We start from the raw sequence: 21,314 nt of genomic DNA, 5'->3' as shown, positions 1-21,314 counted from the left end.
TTATATAATAATAATCTTGAAATATTTTTGTATTGACTAAGTCACTGCATACAAAATGCATCCAAGTGTTGGTGGTATAGTCGATGTATGGTTAAACATATTAAGGTGGCAATTGCAATATCTGCCTGTTTCGGTTTCAAATTCCGTTCAAAAGATCATAGGTGTTATTTATGTATTGCCCCCCCCCCTCATACTTCATTTCATCATCTTTCATTGTCTTCTTGAGCCTAAAAGATATACGTTAGAAATAAACAAAATACCTCTAAGTCAATAAGCCATTAATCAAGTAAGTTAGGAGTGGTGAATTGTGTGTTGGAAGTTTGATGTCCCTTTCCAGCACCCCAAGTACCAGGGAATTGAACCTGGATCTTCTGCACCAATGGCGATACTTCTTACTACTTAGCCAAGGGAGAACTCTCACGTGATAGGTGATAGTTATTTTCTGTATAGACGAATAATTTATGAGAAAAATAAAGAGACGGGGAAATAATGTTGTATTTATAATTATGAAACAAGAATATAATAATTCAACAGTCACCTAAACTCATTAGTAACAAAAATCTAATTTAAAAAAATGAAAAAAAAGAACCAGTTTCTCTAAGATTTAAATTGTAACTGCAAGCAATTCTTGTCAATAATGATTCACGTCAGAAACGTGTTTCTCCTTGCAAATTTGCTAAATACTCTCGCATATAAAGAAGAATCAACAGTAAAATATATGTGTGTGTGCTTATATGTGTGCAAGTCATGTCCATAAACGGTGTTATTATCCTTAGTACATAATCAAACCAATCCCACCGAACTAAGAATGTTGTTCGGTTTCTCCCATTCTGTTCCATGTCCGTCCGACCACGTGATTCATTATGTCACCATCTCTACGGCAACTACTCGTTATCTCGCGATATGAGGTCACATATTTACATTGCCGCACCACTTTTCCTGCGACGTTGTCCTCCCTCCCTACTAACCCTTTGCTCCATTACGCGACACTTGGGCCATTTACTACAGCCGAAGAACGGAACTGAGTACACAGGGCACTCCCAGAAGCCAGAAAGCACAGCATCAAATAAATGCCTGGCAGGCAACAGCAACTCCTCGGAGCGCAAGAAGCCGACGGACGTTGACGAGCACAGTTAGAAAAGAAAACGAATGGGAGAGGTGAAGAGAAATGCCGGTAAACTTTAACCACCGAGACGAGCGGGAATAATGAAAGCGCACCGGTCCAGTTTCTGCAACACAGCAGCACAACACACTACATGTGGGAAACAGTAAAGAGCAAAACGAAACTATCTGTTCTAAACATATTCTGGCATCTGCCTTTGTGTATGTGTCAGTGAAGTTTAGTGACGTATATCTCTCTCTACTATAAACAAAAGTGAGCCAGCTCAAGACATGCGTGCAGTGGTGCATGATTGAGTGTGAAGCGCTGAAACTCGTGTAACGTGTGATGTGATGTCGGGAAGTGTTATCATCTTAGTGTTCGTCACGCCCACCTGCAAATTTAGAAGAATGGTGGAGGGGGTTGGAGGACAACAATGGCCATGCTAATATGGAACATAGTTGTGTTATGTGTGTTTTGTGTCGCTGCACCAACGTGGAGTATTCTCTCACAACCAGATACAAATACCTTGTGTAACTTGGATTACTGTATGTGCGACTCATCATGGAGCAGAATAACTTGTGATTGCAAAGGAAATGCTCAGGTAACTAAAGTCACCCTAGAAATTAGTATCGTATAGTTCTATACAGAATTCACATCAAAGAAATGAAATGTAATATGTAGCTTAACATCTTGTTTTTACCCTCGAGAACCCCGGCCATTCTTTTGTGTTGTCGTCTGCTATCCTTCCTTCCCCCGTTGTCGTTAGCAATAAAGCCAGGTAGGAAAGCGAACAAAGAAGCGTTCTCAACACACCTGAGAACTAACTTCCTTCAACCGTACGAGAGAGAGAGAGAGAGAGAGAGAGAGAGAAAGCTGGTTTCAAATTTACGGTAACCAAGTTTTTAACATGAAACCACAAAGCTTGTTTGTGCACGAAACTGTGGGAGCTATGACTTGTTTACATGCAACATATATTATTACGTTCAACAAAAAACAAATTTTAATTATTCTCTACATGTGGGCCGTTGGCTGGATAGTTGTACTACGATCTAAATTTTTGTAATAACGTTGGTGACAAGTCATGACCAAAACATAACAAAAAATGTAAAAAGAAAGAAATTACAATCATATGTTAGCATATGACGCGACTGGGATCAAGGACGCCGATCTTGGGGGGGGGGGAAGGCAAGGGGGCCCGGTCCCTAAAGCTCATGTGTCCCCCTATTGTATTTATGAATATACAATATTTGATATAATTTGAGTGCAATTTGTCTTAAAATCTTCATATATATACCTTCTGCATCTGAATGGGCCTCCCCAAATTTACAGAGAAATCGTCGCCCTTGGCTGGGCTAGACAAATTTATATTACATTTCACTCACAGATTAATATGGAAGCACAAATTTTAATAGTAATTTATGACATTATAGAGAACAAAAACACATCTAATAAATAAACCTACAACTGTTTTATGGGACGCGCTATGGATTACTGGTAGAGTGCTCATATCTGGTGCAAGGTCATTGGTTTGATCTGAGACTACGTGATTTTGTTATGGACAACATTGTATCTATAGAGTTTCTTGGAGGTCTCCAATTTCCTCCCACATTTTCATTACAACAGTAATTTCGCCATCATTCGTTTTTATAATTGTTTCCTTTAGCCTGCAGCGCATAACCATGAGACGTAAAAGTTAAGGTTAATTTTTTGCAACTATCTTGCAATCATTTTCGATCTCCCAACATTGTTCTATGAAACTTATATTGTACTCTTGGGGGCAAAAGTCGTAATTACCTTCTCCGCTGGTATAGTGGGTAACGTGCGCCTTTGGTATATGGACTCCTAGCTTCGATTCGCGGTGGGACAGTCTTAGAATTGTGGCTCGAATTTTCCTTTAACTGTAGATTCACGTCTCATATAGCATCGGTGCTAACAGCAAACTCTAAACTCCTTCTAACCAACCAAAAATCGCGATTTGCTTTGGAAAAGTCAGACCAATCGCGGTAGAAAACCAGAGGCCATCATAAATTTCTCCTCTAATCAGTGTACAATTGTTTCTGCTTTTTAAAGAGCAAGTAGTTTATACTCTTTTAACCAGCATTACAGGTAACAGATAACTTACCGGTATATAATGTCATAACTACGGAGTTTACGAATTACAATGAGAGTTCCTTCGTGGATAAGCGGTTAGCGTACGTGTCTTTGGCATGGGAGACCCGGGTTCGATTCCCGGCCGGAGCTCATGTGGTTTGGATTTCATGCTAATCAGTAGGTCCACGTTTCATAAAGCCTCACTGCTGAAAGGGACGTTAAACTCAAAATGAAGTTAACGAATTAGAACGACAGTGACAACATCGAATATATCGTTTACTTTGTTTTACACTAATGTGAATTAGTCCGTTACATTATCCAAATTTTGATATTTTATCTATATATACTAGCAGTTACGTCATAACTGTGTGCATTTTATAGCCGTAATTGGCGTAAATTTATTCTGACGGTTCTATATTTTAAGCATTGTTTCATTATTATTTATGGAGGATACAGTGTCCATTTTATTGACAATCAGGGGCGATAAAAGGGACATGGCCCCCAATCTTGGAACTGGGCGGACTGTGCCCCCAAGAATCTGATTTGAAATGCGTTTCTTGGAGGAGAAATGTGATTTTGTTCGATTGCCACTTCATCTACATCGCCTGATATAGGCTACATAGGTTCATCTCAAAAATCAGATTCGGGGCCGCGGTGGCTCAGTGGCAGAGCGTTCACCTCTGGTGCATGCGGTCCCGGGTTCAAACCCTGCTCCCGCCAAGTAAACTTTGTGGTGGACAAAGACCGTGTGCGTGGATTTTCTCGGGGTTCTTCCGTTTCCTCCCACTTTCTTCATTCCACCATTTCATTCATTTCTCATAATCCCCGTCTCTTTTAGCCTAACCGGCATATCCGTGGGACGTAAAACTCAAAGATTTCATTTCATTTTTCAAAAATCTGATTCATCTACCGTAATATGAGTCTCATCTGCCCCCCCCCCCATCCCTCCCGTCCAGAATAAGCCTCAAATCTGCTCGCTTCCCAATGTTGAATAACTGTTTTTCTAATCCTCCACAGCATTGTTTTTTAAATTCATAAACATTTTGAACATCGCTTAAAAAAAAAAAAAAAAAAGATTATGGAAACGGTCTTACCCCCCGCTTTCCAATGTTGAAGACATTTGCGTCGCTGCTCACAATATCATAGATTAGTAACGTACTTCCAAGATAACAGTGGACTTATGAGTCAAGGAACAAAAGTGAAATGAAAGTGAAATTAAATTAAATTGAAGTGCTCTTTTGTGGCTATGTGGTGAACATGGAAGACTTGGATTCAGATCTCACGTAAAGTTAAGTTCACGTATCATATTATTTCGGTTTTGAAGAGGAACGTTAAATCCCAAGTGAAATCTTTAGTTTTTGCGGTTATCCACTGTAAGGTAGGAAGCGACGGAGATAAGCACAACTAAATATAATTAAAGAATTTCTGACATAAAAGAACAGAAAAAGAGAGGGTAGAATCATAAGAAAAGCCATGAACTATATACACGATACTTTCCACTTCAAATGTAGATGTCTGAAATCCAGACAAGGACCCCTCATAATATAGCAGATGTAAACGCTCTACAATGATTCACCATGCTTCCCAAGAAATACTCTGTTACTTGACAGTATTGGACGGTAGAGATTTTGGAACCTTTCAAAAGAATTAAAAAAGGGCGTTCTTTTTCGCTATTTCCTCTTTGCACCACAGACTTGGGGGTTCTTTACACCGTCACTAATGATAACTATTATCCAATCACTTGTTTACAGAATCGGAGTGTATTCTATTCAACAACAAGTTTTGTTCCACACGGAAAGCACGTCTTAGAAACAATTTTTGAGACCCTCGGCGTAATACAGAGTGAGTCGAAAGTCTTTGGACACCATTTTTTTTTTAAACGTAAGAGGAACATGTGAAGTACAGAGTTATTCAAAAAGGAGGAGCAGATTGCGAAACTTCAGAATTCAAAAATTATGTCATCCAGATGGTCTATAAGCCAAACTTCATACATTTTATTTTTATTTATTTATTTATTATTATTATTTTTACTATGAAGTTACTAGTAATGTGTTAAAATCATTTTGAGACAGACTGCATCAGCCAACGGCAGCAACAATGTTCAATCCTTTTTGCAGATACTTAGGTACTATACAGAGATTTGCTGTATTCTAATATTATACTTTATATTACCATTTATAAAAATCTAGTAAGTGTGTCGTGCGGCTTCTGTAAAATGTATCACCAGTCAGAAAAGGCTGGTTTCTAGTTCTGCACGTGGGCTATGAATCAACACGAACTGTTAGATCCCTCGTTGGCACGTGGTATGCTGTTCAGCGACGAAACGTATTTGAATGGGGAAGTCAATCAGCATAACTGTCAGTACTGGTGTGACAGTAATCCTAACTGGACTGACCCGAGTAAGGAACATAGTCCTGCAAAGGTAATGATGTGTTGTGGCATATGGACACCCGCATCATTGGTTCTTTTTTCATCGACATTGCCTTAACGGTGCAATAGTACTGACGTTCCTGCAGGAACACGTGTTTCTTTTTCTTCTGAATCCAGACAGACTTTCCTTCTTATTTTCAACAGGATGAAGCCCATACCCACCACGGGAATATGCGCGTCAATGACTCGCTGTACAAGTCCTAAACACCGTGCTCGTGGGTTTTCTCGGGGTTCTCCCGTTTCCTCCCACTTTCTTCATTCCACCATTTCACTCATCTCTCATCATCACCGTCTCCTTTAGCCTAACCGGCATAACCGTGGGACGTAAAACTCAAAGATTTCATTTCATTTGTACAAGTCCTAGGAAGTGATTGGTCTCGTGAACCCGTGAAATGGCTCTCTAGATATCCTACTCTCTTGATTTCTATCTTTGGTGCGATGGTGCCATCTGAAGCAGATATTGTACGCTAAAACAACACATGATATAAGGCACCTACAGGAACGCATTCAGCATGCGTATGATCACATTTTACCAGATAATCTCCTGTGTTGCACTTGGAATGGGCATGACGATTAGATGCATTTGACGGGATGAACACCACGTACATGTGCTGTATCGTGCCGTTGATAGGTGATTTTCAACTCTTAGTGTTCATGTTCATAATGTACAAGTCGTACAATATATGAAAGAAAGAATTCCTAGCTCTCGCCAGTGTTATTTAATATGCGATATACCCCCTTCCCATTTAAAATTTCGAACTTGCATTCAGGATGGCGTTCATGGTCACCAGGAAGGATACATGTTAGGGATTCCCTCCACTACTATCTCACGTACATGTTTCTCATCTACTTCTCAGGTTTCCAAATAAAAGGGTGTCCAGAAATTTGACTCCCCTTGTATTATAGAGCAAAGTTGTAGAAGATTTCGAGCTCAAGTTCCTTTCCAGAAATTTTTAAATTCAAATCGTATACAAATAAGTTTTTTTTTTTTCAGTGCAAGAATTAAGTGATTTTACGAAGAAGGAATGAAATGTAAAATAAAATAATGGATATCATTATATAGTTATTTATACACACCCTCTAGCAAAAATTTATATTTATTGTGGACTGATATACGCTATATAAAGGAAATTTTGCTTGATCCTCCCGATAATTTGTATACTGTTTGTTTCACTATCATTACACATGAATCACTTACCCTTCTTTATGTAACTTAAAGTACGAGCTTACCTGTAAATCTGAAACACACTCACATTAGTGATATTTCCTCTCGGTAAATTGAGAAGTTGAAATACAAACCAGGATAAAGGGGCTTTGATTCCAACAACAAACATTACTGTGATATGGCACACATTACTGTAAAATCTAAATACACAATGTAAAAGATTGAATCTATTAACAGTGTTTCTTGTTCTAAATATCGTCTACAAAATACATCGAGTTTTGAATCTATCTATATGGAGAAGTATTATTTCATAAAGTGTCTTTTCAGTGTCAATGCTGTGGAATGAAGACTGAGTCACATGTACCCCACTGGGAATCGAATCCAGAAAAATTCTAAAATCTACTACGTTTACATTCTATATTCAAATGTAAAATACAGTATTTAACGAGTCCACTAAATAGTATTTTGTTGTGCTATGATGCATATTATAGCTGTGATTAAAAATGAGCAAGTTTTCTTTTGAAATCTCCGCTCTGTTCTTCACATTTCATTGTACGGCACAACTGACTATTTTTACTTTTCCAGTATGAAGGCTTTCTTGCATGCCCAGAAACCTAATTAAAGTACATTGTCTGGATAATATTAATTTGCAAAACACTTTAAACTGTCATTAGGACTCCAGTTCAAGGGGTATGACAGGTCATTAAACTTTTGAATAATATTCACCATTTTAACAGTTCAGATTCTAACTCTCCCAGAAGAATACTAGAAAAAGGTCTCTCGTGACTATATGGTCACCTTTAAGAGTGGGAGAACCAGGTTTCATTCCCGATAGGAGAATGTGTATTTCGGATCCCACGTTAAGCTGTAGGTTCACGTCTCACATATCTTAGGCGCTGAAAAGGACGTTAAAACTCCAAACCAATCAACCAACCACTAGTAGAAAAAGGACATTCTAATACAATATTCTTATGGAAAATGGGTTTAAATCAGATTCGATAAAATTATTTCCGTAGTATATTGTAGCTTCTGAAGTCATGATCAAAAGTGTCCTTCTCGCTGGTCTAGTGGCTAGCGCATGTCTTGTGCATGTGGTCCCGGGTTCGATTCCCGGTAAGAGCATAAAATTTAATTGCACAACCCATAATATGGCATAGCTAATATCTTTCGAAAAGATCTGTAAGGGGTAGTTTATCCTTGGTATTAGTTTTCCGGATGATTCTGTCAATTACTCAGGTGATTTTGTTAATATTTCATAAATTAATACTTAATGAATAACCTGATAATATGCATAACTCATTTGTCTTGAAAATCTACAAGGGATAGTTTATTCTTGAGAGTGAGTTTTTCTCAAATATTCATTTCACAAATATTTCATTAATAAATTCTATAATGCTGAGTAAATTATCCTTACGGAAAAAAATCAGAATGGGGAGTCCACTCCTGGGGAAGTTTATTTGCAGATTACTTTTTCAAAAACGACTTAAATGATCTGTTCATATTTCATAAATAAATATTTCATTAATATTCCTGTAATGTTGCATAAATCATTTCCATGAGAATATCCACCAGAGGTAGTTTACTTTTGATGGTGAGTTTTGTGAAATACGGCTCTTGCGATTTGGTTGATATTTTATATATAAATATTTTATGAAAACTCTAACATATGGTCATAAATAATTTCTTATGAAAAAAATCTACAAGGAGCAATTTACTTTTGGAGCTGATTTTTTTTTTTTTCGAAAACGCCTTGTAATTTTGTTTATATTGCACAATAAAATGTTTCCTTAATAACTGCAGCATATGATTTAGTTTAAGAATTGAAGCGAAAAAGTTTAGTACGGTGACCCGTACTTTTTATTTCTTGTTTGGATAATATGACGCAGCCCATACTCATTACATTTCATACATTTTAGCTGTAGCCAGTATGTCTACCACTTACGGATCTATGAATGTTACCGTCATGAGAAAAGTGTTGCGTCAGTGCAATGATGTAAGCTGATGAAGGTGAATTCTAAGTCATGCGCTTAAAATACACATTGCGTAAATTAATTCAATCGTCATTGTTTTTAGAGGTGGATATCATCCGTCATATGCTCCTAAAACATGAGTAGGAGGGTGATGTGCTAGTAACAGTAGAAAAAACATAAACATATTTGATGATACCAGGGATATTCACGAGACATTACCGCACTATTATAAATGCTGCTTCTTAATGTTAGGAATGTGAAAATCTATTATGAAGACTTACAGTATTTACCAATTGATAAATTCTGATCTATGTTTTATGGTATATAAGTCCTTGCTGTGCTTGTCTAACGGTTTCCATTGTGTCTACTAAGCCAGACAGTACTGGATCGCCATTACTTACACATGACAGATTGGGAAAATCAGCTGGTGTTAATATCAACTTTTGACCAAAAATGGCTCTGTATTATACAAGTACGAAGTGCGTCTCTCGTAACATCTTTGTAATTTGATATTTTAAAGCTATAAGATCCAGAAAAGTAATTTACGCAAAATATATTGTTATTAGACAATACAGCCACCATTATCCGATTTATAGCACACGTAATTCTCAAACAGCACATCTGCCAATATCTTCCAGCTTTGGATTCTGTAGATGCCTGGAAAAATAATAATAGCTGGAACGTGCTGTCTTCAATTATGATTATTATCCATTTCCTGGCTGTTGAAACTGTAAAATTGTGTTATGATAATTATGTAAACATTCTAATCATGAATATGTGTTTGTTACCTAGATAGACACAGGCATCTAAAACGTAATACGTGGTTTATCTTTAATTTTACAAGAACTCCAGAGTGATTAATTTAGTTATTAAGGTTTCATAACATTTTGGTCTTGCTAACAGTGCTAGTCTACCAGACAATATGTATAACTAATTTTTTATATTTAAAAGATCAAAGTTTATTTTCATGTTCTAAGTATCAAAGTGTGGATCTTCTACATGTTGCTAAATTTATCCTACGAGAGATTTAGTTGGCTATCTTCAATATAAAAAAGTTTTCCAGACGGTACGATTTTATATCGTTTCGTATACAAGAACACTGCAAGGTCACTGCAACTTTACCTTGTTGATGATAAAAAGAAAATAACCAAAAATTTTGCAGCAATATGACGAATGTCTCCTGTAGCAATACACTGGGATAATCCCAATTTCATGTATGCTTTCAAGACGAAAAATATTAAGTAATTACATATCTTATTTAAGGGAATTTCCATTAGCAATTTATTTAGCATGACATGTATCTCGCAACATGTACATGCATATTCAGTAAGAATTTAACGCATGACAGGACATATCGTGTATAATTAAGTCATACATGAGGAAATAGTGTCATTCTGTACACGTAATGACCATACATAAACTTAAGATAGTTAACTGTAGTACAAGTCAGGCTATACAGCGTGGGGACCAGTAAAAAAATTAATGTTGCTGAAATTCAAAATGATTTCTTTAAATGCTCCATATGCGATTAGCAGTAGGGAGATCTTCAAGATCACCTCCCCCAAGACCTAAAAGTTAAAAAAAAAAATAATTAAAAAATGGCACCTTCAAGAGAAACGTCTGCATATCTTCTTCGCTCACTTGATCAAAACTAATGTTCTGTCATATTGAACTTCAAAGTCAGCTCGACAACAATACTGGGCTACAACATTAATTAGACGTATCTACTCTCACATTACCTTATAGTTAATCCTCCTCACTATGTTTAGGTGAGTTTACAGTTAATACACTTAGTTAAAACAGTAAAGAGGATCACGTGAAATGAACATTTATAAATGAACTAGCTTTGATTACTCGTTTCGCTAGGTTGAAATAAAAACTTTAAATATATAACTTCTTACTGTCTGTGTTTCGTAAAAATGACAGTAAAAATTAAATATTACTATGGTGGGCTGAATTTGGGTTTAAACGGCATCGGAAATGTCATTGTTCATCTCAGCAACTCCGAAAACTATGGATTCAACACTAATATCGGTCAATTTCGGTATTTTTTTTAAATATCTCATCGTCCTCCTCCCATAAGTTAGACCGTCAAATTGAAATGATAAAAACACTCCCAGGCCCGAACCTCATCTACGTTGAAAATTAGATCGAGATCGGTCGAGTGGTTCAAGAGTTATTAAGTCACAAACATAGTCACTTTCATTTTATATACTGTATATATAGATGGGATATGAACAGACACCAACGCCATCACCGTTATCCGTGAAAATGTTAAATAACTGACTCCATTAGCGAGCTCGTGACTCGATTAACGAACTCGCCCGAGCTAATTGCTCTAGTTATTTATCACTAAAGACGTAATTAAAATATCCTCTTTCGTTCAAGGGTGATCATGTGGAGTAACAAGCATACGTACTAACATTAAAATCTTAGAAGCCCCACGTACCCCAGCGCTTTCGAAAATTCCACTTCTCAGGTGGTAATTCCATAATATTTTCGAATTTGTATATCACCTTTTAACGAGAAAGTGGCTCACTCGTCTGAAACGTATTTTTGTACATAGTTAACACTTGACTCCAGTATGATGTGCTTATTCCGTAGAAAATACGAAAATTCGATTTAGGGGCCGTTCAAAAGTGTTGTGGCCCCAGATACAAAAACTAATTATTGACCATGATCGCAATCTTTTGATCCATATTTTCCTTAAAATTCTTGTTCTTTGTAGTGAGGTACAATGAATATATATATATATATATATATATATATATATATATATATATATATAAAACATTAATGGGCACTTTGTTAGTTATACTTGTTCCTACTAGTAGACACTTCTCACGGGTTCCTACATATTTTCATATCGATTACTGAAACGTAACCTTGCCTTGCAATTAATACAATTTCTTTAGGCGTAGGACAAGAAACTGACCAGTGTACTGCTGCATGAAGCCTATTTTCCATGCTCTCGAACTCCTTGAAAATTTGTAATACTCCTCGTTTAGAAAAATGGATGAAGCCATTTGAAAATTCTTTGAAATAAACTAATAAAAATTTCCAACATTTGGTATAATACAGAAATTGCAAAACCAAACCGTTATCTTATGACGCATAATTTCCGCTTCTATGTTCTATCTATAAGAAAAAATTAGGTAAATATGTTTCTGTGATTTATTTCATAGTGTTTTGCTGTATTATACGAGAAAGATTCGTAGAAACCAGTCTGCTAAAGTTAAAAAGAAAAAAGTTTTAAGAAATTTTGAATTAGTCCATGTAATACCACATCCATGTGGTAATAAATATGAAGAAATTTGCATTTTTTTCCTTTCTTCAGGCCATACACTGCACCAATATTATTGATTCAAGTTTGCTAACATGGAGGTAAGTTCTAAACCAAACCAGGCTATAACGCTAAGCATAACCGTTTTATCAGCTTCCGATTTCTCATTAAGTACGTTAATGGGTTAAACACGGTACACGCATACACATTAGCACCATTACAAGACCGGCTGCTGATGGCGCGACTTGCCGACTGGAGCCTAGTTCACCTCAATTAATGATACGCGCTCACTTATTTCCTTATACAGGTGAAAAAGGGGGGAGGAGACAATTTTTCTTCCAAATTATATGATTAAACAAGTAACATGAATTACCTAGTTGAAACTGTGTGTGCTCACTATATATAAGTCGTTATTTAATACTATACTTATGCATGCTTTAATGAATTACTACTGGCTTAAATGTATACAGTATTTATGACTTCAGCGTTTTTAATTTTATAGTTTTTATGTTAAAGGCTTATGAACTTTGTTCCACCAAAATATGTCCAAGCAATCTAATGACATGTGACCAAATAAATAACGCGCGTACTTTCTAATACGCATGGTCTTGAGTTTGACTGCCTGTATGGGGATTAACCTCCGACGAAATCCGAGTACAAGTTTGGATCCCATGTTGAGCAGTAGACCATTTACTCCAGGCCTGTCCATGAATTGGCTCCCGGAGCCAAAGCGTGAGCGAGCACGAGCGAAGATAAGAACAGGTGAGCACAGGTGCTGCTAGCTTCGCTTCTTCCACTGCATCCGATAAGTGTTGCCAACCACACATGATGGCAAAAAACCTATGGCCAAGCCTGGCCAGAAATTCGCACGATGATAAGCATTGAGCAGACGCAAGCGTGAAATGTGCAGGTGTGCTCTCCCCCTCCCCATTTCGAAAGCAGTGACGCGAAAACACTACAGGAAATAAAATTGGTACGTTTTTTGGTCGAGGAAGACGCATGATAGAGGTTACAGTTAGCGTTGAAGTAACTAACAAATGAACAAGAAAGAAAGAAAGAAAGAAAGAGACTAATATTAAACATGTCAGCTTACAGACGTATAAACGACTGCAAAAATCGGAAACGAATTGTTTCAGACCTTTTTAGCTTGCTTACACAATTCGTGACGTTGTATTACATTAGCACTCGGTCTGTAACTTGTCACTCGCTTCACGTTTGCTAAGTTGTAAACGCCTTTCGTTGCTAGATTGATAGGAGAACGACGGAGGTTGAAAATAATAATAATAATAATAATAATAATAATAATAATAATAATAATAATAATAATAATAATAATAACAATGCGTATTATTATTATTATTATTATTATTATTATTATTATTATTATTATTATTATTATTATTATTATTATTATTATTATTATTATTATTCGGACCAAAGAAAATTGGGATTGGAGGAAATTCATAACTAGGAATTGCATAGTTTATACCGCTCACCTAACATTATTAGGGTTATTAAGTGTAGAAGGCTCAGGTGGGCAGGCCATGTAGCCAGAATGGAAGAAATTAGAAACGCTTTCATAATTTTAACTGAAAACCCAATTGGAAGAAGACCACTAGGCAGACCTAGGCGTAGATGGAAAGACAATATTAAGATGGATCTTGCAGAAATAAGAGTACAGAGTAGAAACTGGATCCAGTTGGCTAAGGACAGAAGTTAGTGGAAATATTTTGTAAACGCGGCATTGAACCTTCGGGTTTCATAGACCATAGAGTTAGTTAGTTATTATTATCTAAAAGAAATGTTCAAATGTTGCTAAGAGACAATTACACAGAAGAACTGAGTTCCGACCAAACACTAATTTGCCGGAAGGAAATTCCAGTGCAGTCCAGCCTACTTTAAGCGTTATCCGTGCAACCCACGTTTCATGTTCAAGACATTGGGAATAATTGTTCGTATCATTCAGTTGGAACGTTTCCTTCCGAATTTACGCTATTACAGTAGACCTACGCTATTACAGTAGGCCTACAACATTGTGACTTTCAAAATCAGTCAGTAACTATCGAAGAAAGACAAGCGTGTAGCTTCAGTAAGCAACCAGCCAGGGACAATACATTTTTCCTTATTAAAAAGACACTCCTTGTTAAAAAAAAAAAAAAAAAAAAAAAAAACTGATTGCAGTCACTAACGGTCACTCTTAAAAATGGAAAATCTCTTTGGCTCTCTTAATATTTTGTTTGATTCTTTGCGATCAAAGTAACTTTAAAAGTGGAGTAAGAAATACTATTCTTCCTATTAATAGTGTAATAGTGGCTTCTAATCTCCACAACCAACCCCTTGTTAAGCCTATTCGTACACACATACATGCATAAGCTAATTTTCTGGAGATAATACTTAGATAATTACAAACAAGTGCTACAGTTCTTTTTTTCGTATCAACAGATTATCTCTTTTCCTAAAAAGCGAAACAACATAATATAACAAACCCACACTCGGATATAACAAACCCACATCCTTCTTTAACAAAAGGAAAGAAAAAAGAAAAGGAACGTACATAGTTTATCATTTGATTGCTGTTACAAGTTTGTATTGTCTATAGTTAACGGTTACCACATTGTAAAAAAACACTTTACACTAAATGGCAATCAGTTACCATACATACTATTTTTTTTTTTTTGGTAAGCTAGTGATTACCGCCAAGGTTGACAACACTTCCGCTCCTCTAAGGACGAAACCCGAAGATCCACGAAGCACGAACAATGGTATTTGCCCGTAGAATGCTCGTGAGCGTTCACGAGGAGAGTTTCCACTATCTGCTCGCCGTGGGCAGGGCTGATTTACTCAATAAATCAATGATTCTCAACCTAATTCCTATCACGACCCCCATTTCATCACATCCTCTTGCTAGCGACCCCCTTATAATTTCTGGTTTGTAATAAGCTTGTGTGGGATTTTTAATATACCTATTGCAGAAATCTCACGATATCCATCTATTTCTATAACAGTAGAATCCATTTCTTATATATAGTGGATACAGTAACTTCCCTAAAAGCAAATGCATTAAAACTAAATTTGGTCAGTTCATTCATACTACAAATATCGAATCCGATCCATCATACTATTTCAAAATGGAGTCCGTTTTAAAATTTTAAAAACTTCGTAACTCCCCTAATTTTGCGCCATATAATAAATGATTTCTAATTTTGGTTTTAAAAACTTGGACAGCTGTTAAAAAAGTTATTGAGTATTTTAAATGACTTGATAATGTGCGTCATGAAGATTGAACCGGGCATTGCCGCACTAATGAAACCGCACCATGTCCGGTATCTCATTAAACTTTCAATTTTAATTGTATTTCAATATGCAGGTTTTGTTGCATTTGTATTTTTCTGGCATTTCAATGTGCAGTTCTCATTAGTTTCGTATCGTAACTTTCATTAAAACTGATTTTTAAATAACTCTGCATCTGTTGAAAATGTTTAGTAGGCCTATTTTTTGTTGTTCTTAACAGTATGCCTATGTGTAAAAAGAAAAATATACCTATCAGAACAAAATTCAAAAGAATACTTAAAAATATTTTCCGGTATTTGATTCTAATTATATTTATCTCTTCCGCTTATTTCGCGATTCACATAGGGATCGCAGCCTCCAGGCTGAGAAACCCTGCAATAAATCGTAGAACCGTCTCAAAATTAACACGTTTATACTTGTCTTTAGGATTCTTCATAGCTATTCCTGGTCAAATGGTTAGTATTTACTCCTTTGGTCATGACGACCTGGATTGGATTCAGTATAGAATTTCATTTAGTACGGTCTTAGGTTCACGTCTTATGAAGCTTCAATGCTCAAAAAGCACCTTCCTTTCAATTTATCAGTTATTGTAATAAACTAACGTTAATAACACATTCAATACTCGCTTTCCCACAGATTTACCAAATGATATATTGGAAGAGTTCGTCATAGTTTTAGTTCTCGATGTCATTGTACTAAATCTATCAAAATTCAGTGTTTCTGTTAAAATTACTAATACTTTGGACGCAAGTATAATGCACTACTCCCAGCAAATTTCATGTCAATTCTTCCGCCTACAGTACGAGTAACTCGTAAAGCAAAATAACTTTTATTTTAAATAAAGGAATAAAAAGAAAAATGAAAGAAGAAAAAATAATTTTGTTTCTGCATTGCATTCAAAGAAACAATGTACCACTCACTCACGGAATATAAACTTCACGTCAAGTTCTATCACAAAGAAAGTTCTGTGCTGATTTTTAGATAATTGTATATGCAACATTTCCGCGTTTCAATTTTGTATGCACTGATTTCGCTTTTATTTTTGTTGCAGTGTAATAGTAAAACTTCTGATGAATGGTTAGATAAGGAAAACTTTCTCTGTGACCAAAATCGTTTTAATAGACGCAGTTTAAGTTAAAACTTTAGTAAATACATCTCCGCAAGATTGTCTCCATTTAATTACACAGATTTACAAATGTGAACTTTTCTACTAAGACTGTTACGTAATGGTAATTACTTCTTCTTCGTAATTACACCCTCAGTAATAATTGGTCGTATAATGCAGTCTTTTTGAGAACAAGTTATAAGTTCCGTAGCGAATGTAATGTTTTTTTTTTTTTTTTTAATTAACTGGATACCCATATCTTTGCAAAATCGTAGGATTTAAATAACCAAATAAGATTCACCTTTGTATAACTTAGATTGTCTTACGAAAAGGAATGCAGCACTTTTTATAAAGAAAGGTTAGCGACCAAAATATTTCAGACAGAAGTGTAAATACCCATTTTTCAAAAAAGAAATTCAACCAACAGTAGCGTCTCTTAACATCTACATCATGCATGGGCGCCCAAAGAAAATTTTCTAGCGGTCATATCATGGTTGCTATATTTCGTCTGGTATTTAATATACGCGGTTTACTATATTACGTATATATTTTCGCGAGCAAGGGAGGCCCGGCCTCCTTCCCCCTTTCGGCGCCCATGGTCATTCACTTCATATGCAGTTCACATGGGAGGCAAGGATCTTAAGAGAACCCGGAATTCAAACCATTTAAATCTGCCAAGATAATAAAAGAAGTAGTCCTCACTATATAATTGCTGGGAGTATCACATACAGAACACATCACATAATATTTAGGCAGTGCAAAAAATAGGAAAACAGGTGATGTTTCATTTATGTCGGTTGGCATAAATAAAATTATGTAGGAAATATACAATACTCACAAAAGACGTATTTATATTCATGAATGACGCATTTAAATGTATTAAAATGCTAAGATCCATATCTTAATACATTTCAGTGTTTGTATTAGGTAGTTGAAAAAATATTGAGCCTTTTGTGCACGAGATGGCGTTAGTGTCCCAAATCTCAGGGTATAAGAGTCGAGGTAGGTCTAACGACATTTGACAGCTGACAGTTGAAACTATTAAATGTTTTTAAAAAAAAAAAAGTGCTGCATCTCTTGTTATCAGACGTAAGTTATTGGTCTATCAAGATGAATGAACTTTCAGTAAAACTGCGCTACATTTTACAATTTTATTTCGATAAAAACTCAAATGCTGCGCAGGTCCATGAAGAAATATGTGCTGTTTATAAGCAAGGCACATTACCAAAAGCAACAGCCAAAAGATGGTGCAGCTGCTTTCGCTACGGAAATTTTGCAGTTGGAGACCAATCACAGCAAAAGTGAATGATATTCTAGCAAAAGACGAACAAGACCGGCATGTAAGCAGTCATCACATCGCCATCACCCAAACATATCATTATATAAGTGTTAAATCATTTGGAGAAAGATAACTAAAAAGAAAAAAAAAAGAAAAGAAATTCGATATTTGAGTGCTACATGATCTGACGAACATTTATTCGATCGAATTTCAATCTGTGAATCTCTACTGAAACGTAACGAACTTGAACCATTTCTGAAGCTGTTAATCACGAGTGATGAAAAGTGGATAACCTACGACAATAATGTACGAAAAGAAGCTGAGAAAGATTATATTATGCTTTTGATGAGACTGGAAAGGTATCACGAGCTACGAGTGCTATCGCCAGGCAGAATGATACACTTGAACCTGTGCTGTCGACAATTAGTGCTAGTACGCTTAACAATATCAAAAGAAACGGCCGGAACTGGTCAACAGAAAAGGTGTTGTATACCATGCTGACAACGTCAGGCAGCATACATCTTTAACGACCCATCGGAAATTGAGAGAACTTCGTTGGGGTTTTAATGCATCCAACGTATAACTCGGACTTTGCACCATATAATTTGTTTCGGTCTCTGTAGAACTTCCTGATTGGTATTAACTTAATTTTAAAAAAGGCCTGTCAAAAACTACATGCTTTTTTTTTTTAAGACAAACCACAAGTTCTTTACCGAGGGATTATGGCGTTTCCGGAAAAACGGCAGCGTTGAAATATGCGGTTTCATACTATTTTCAAATAACAATATTCTCAATTTTGACCTACAAAGGCTCAACACTTTTTACACAACCTGATATTCACATTTTCATTCAATTAAGATCTCACTAAACTTTTTTTTAAACAAATAGTTCTATAACTACATTATTTTGTTTCATTTTTCGGCAGTAAACCACACGACCCAAGACAATATCTTGTTAGATTATACAGGGTGCTACTGTTTTTCTCTCAGCATAGGACAAGTATCGAAATCAGTTCTTTTGAGATTTGTTTCGTGGAATCTACTTCTCGGAATGGTGGAATCTCTCAAAACAGAACACTCAAATGCATGGTTTTCACAAGAAAGAAAATGAAAGCCACTTTTCTTCTATTTTCTATTCTATCGCTCGCATAAAACAAGGAGTATTGTTACTTCTTATACTTTACATCGTGTTCGTGGGTTTTCTCGGGGTTCTCCCGTTTCTTCCCACTTAATTCATTCCAGCATTTCATTGATTTCTCATCATCACCATCTCCTTTAGTTAGTCGGCATAATTGCGGGACGTAAAACTGAAAGATTTCATTTCATTTCAAATGATATGAAATTTTTGGTTTTCCATCCAACGATTAAGCCCTTTAGGCTAAAGGAGACGATGAGAATATGGGAAGAAATGAAAAAATAAAAAATAAAACACCGACACCATATTATTCACCACAAACTCGCGTGGCCGTGGATCGAACCAGGAACCTCTCGCACAGGAGGTGGACGTTCAACCACTGAGCCACCTGTTTGATAACATACAAGAAAAGATTAACAGATAATGCGGAACAAAATAGAGAAAGCTAGCAATCATAAACTTAATATTTTGAACAATATACTTTTCGTCCGTTTGCGTTTTGCTGATTGTTCAACTGAGCTGTTAATGTACACACGGAAAAGAAAGTATTTGATAGTTAACAAATTTTCTTTTGCCAATAACTCGGGAACAAATGAATTAATTTGGATCTTTTTGTTGTTATCCTTAGAATAGTTATAACTTAACAACTTGCCAAAGTCGGTACTCTAATAGGTTAATTTATTGTTGAGTTATTAGGAAAAGAAATTTTGTCGACTGAAGAATACTTTCTTTCGTGACTGTACAGCAGTATTACTTTTAATATGCAGTTTTCAGTACTTTTAACTTGAAACATTCTTCTTGCCAGATCTTTCCCCGAAAATGTATCAACTCATTGTACAAAACAAAATGCTTACAATGTTTTTGGTTTAAATACGTCTGAATTCCAAGTCGAACAAACAAAAGTATCTCAATTCGATATACCATAAATGGTTATTTCCTTTGCCGCCTATATTTCCATTTCACGCTACATTTATGCACAGAAGAATGCAAACTGTACTGACAAAGAAGAGTGTACACACAAAAAATCATCCTTGATGAAATTGGCCTTGCTCTCAGCACTTTTATTTAGCTTGCGTGTATAGCAGGCAGAGCGATGCCAACATTAAGTAGCACGATTTTCCTCATCTGCAAAGTTGCGTTTCAGTCCAGATGATAGATCACGGGTGGATTATTAACTAAATTGTCAGTGACATTAAAGAAAATGAAATAAAATAACCTTAAAATCTTCCACAACTAATCTTAATTTGAATACATAATTACCCCTAATTAATAACCCTACAATTAATTATCTTGCTAATTGCAAACACGACACACATTTTGTACAAATGAGTTTGTGTGCAGGATTTACTTTTGTTTTAGTGATTTGTTGCCATTTGTAACGTAAATATATAATAAAATACCCTCTTTGTTATGCAAATATGTTGCTGCTGCTTCATTTTTAAATCACATATTAGTTTCACACATTTATAAATCAGCGTACTGACTGGTTAAGAGCCATCCTCCTCTTCCATTTTTTTTTTTAAATAACATTAAGGAAAAACTGACAAAAAGTAATTTCTGAATAAATAAATTGAATAGACAATTTGGTTTACATCTGCTAAAAATTGTGGTGCTTAATGATGGAATAAGTACTGCACAAAACATAGATAATTTCGTCTTCATATTATATAGAGATAATTTCACATACATAGGAAAGTCCACACTAGTTTGGAAATGCAAGGGTCTGTTGAAAATCTTGGGAATAACACATTTAGTTTACACATTTCAAATAAGCCTCGAAAACTAAGCATTACACCATCACTGCCACCGTTTTTAACTCCCATCAAACGTCCGACAATAGTTTCGTGTAATATATTTAAATGCATTCAGCTCCACTAAATTTCCTGGTATATGACTGGCCAGATAGCGCACATTTGAACAATGATGCATAGTCAGTGCATCAGATAAAATGTCGTTGCTACTGGCTTTCTAGACAGGAGTTCACTATCTCTTAATTCAAGGAACCCCGAACCACGTACCCAAGCACACTGAACTACTAAATTTTAATAATATATCATATAAATTTTAATAATATATCATATAACGAAAATAATTATTTTGGTAGATTTAGAATGATGGCATTGAAAATTCGAACGATTACGAATTCATCTGATATATCACTAGGTAAAACTTTTAGAAAACTGAATATTGGAATGTTAAATGTAACGATACATCACAATAAATAGTTAATTGATAGCAATGTAATTTTTATCAAAGTTGAGACAGTAAATCATCGATGATCTGAGATATTAAATGGTTCAATTATTTTAACAGTGTTCAGTCCGGCGCCCAACTATGTAAAACTACCACATAAATGATATAACATTAACCTACTAAATAATTTAATTTTGAACGTTTTTAATAAGTTAAGTTACTTGAATTCCTTCTACATATGCATAATTTATCTGCAAATTTTCCAAACTGC

The 21,314-nt window shown here is 35.7% G+C and overlaps 2 protein-coding genes across 11 annotated transcripts in view; one reads left to right on the top strand and one right to left on the bottom strand.

Annotated features, from left to right (window-relative positions):
- The window catches only part of hiw (MYC binding protein highwire), a 638,413-nt gene that overhangs the window by 446,826 nt on the left and 170,273 nt on the right, over window positions 1-21,314 (bottom strand). The window lies entirely within an intron of this gene.
- LOC145662336 (uncharacterized) overlaps window positions 917-21,314 on the top strand; it is a 33,216-nt gene continuing 12,818 nt past the window's right edge. The window contains exon 1 of the mRNA XM_081727828.1: window positions 917-1,703. Coding sequence (XP_081583954.1) covers window positions 1,536-1,703 — 168 coding nt within the window. The 5' untranslated portion in view covers window positions 917-1,535. The remainder of the gene's footprint in view (window positions 1,704-21,314) is intronic.

Source organism: Thermobia domestica, chromosome 10 (genome assembly GCF_964235325.1).
Source record: "Thermobia domestica chromosome 10, izTheDome1.hap1.1, whole genome shotgun sequence".
Taxonomy (NCBI): domain Eukaryota; kingdom Metazoa; phylum Arthropoda; class Insecta; order Zygentoma; family Lepismatidae; genus Thermobia; species Thermobia domestica.
This window is presented reverse-complemented; position numbering and strand designations above follow the sequence as displayed.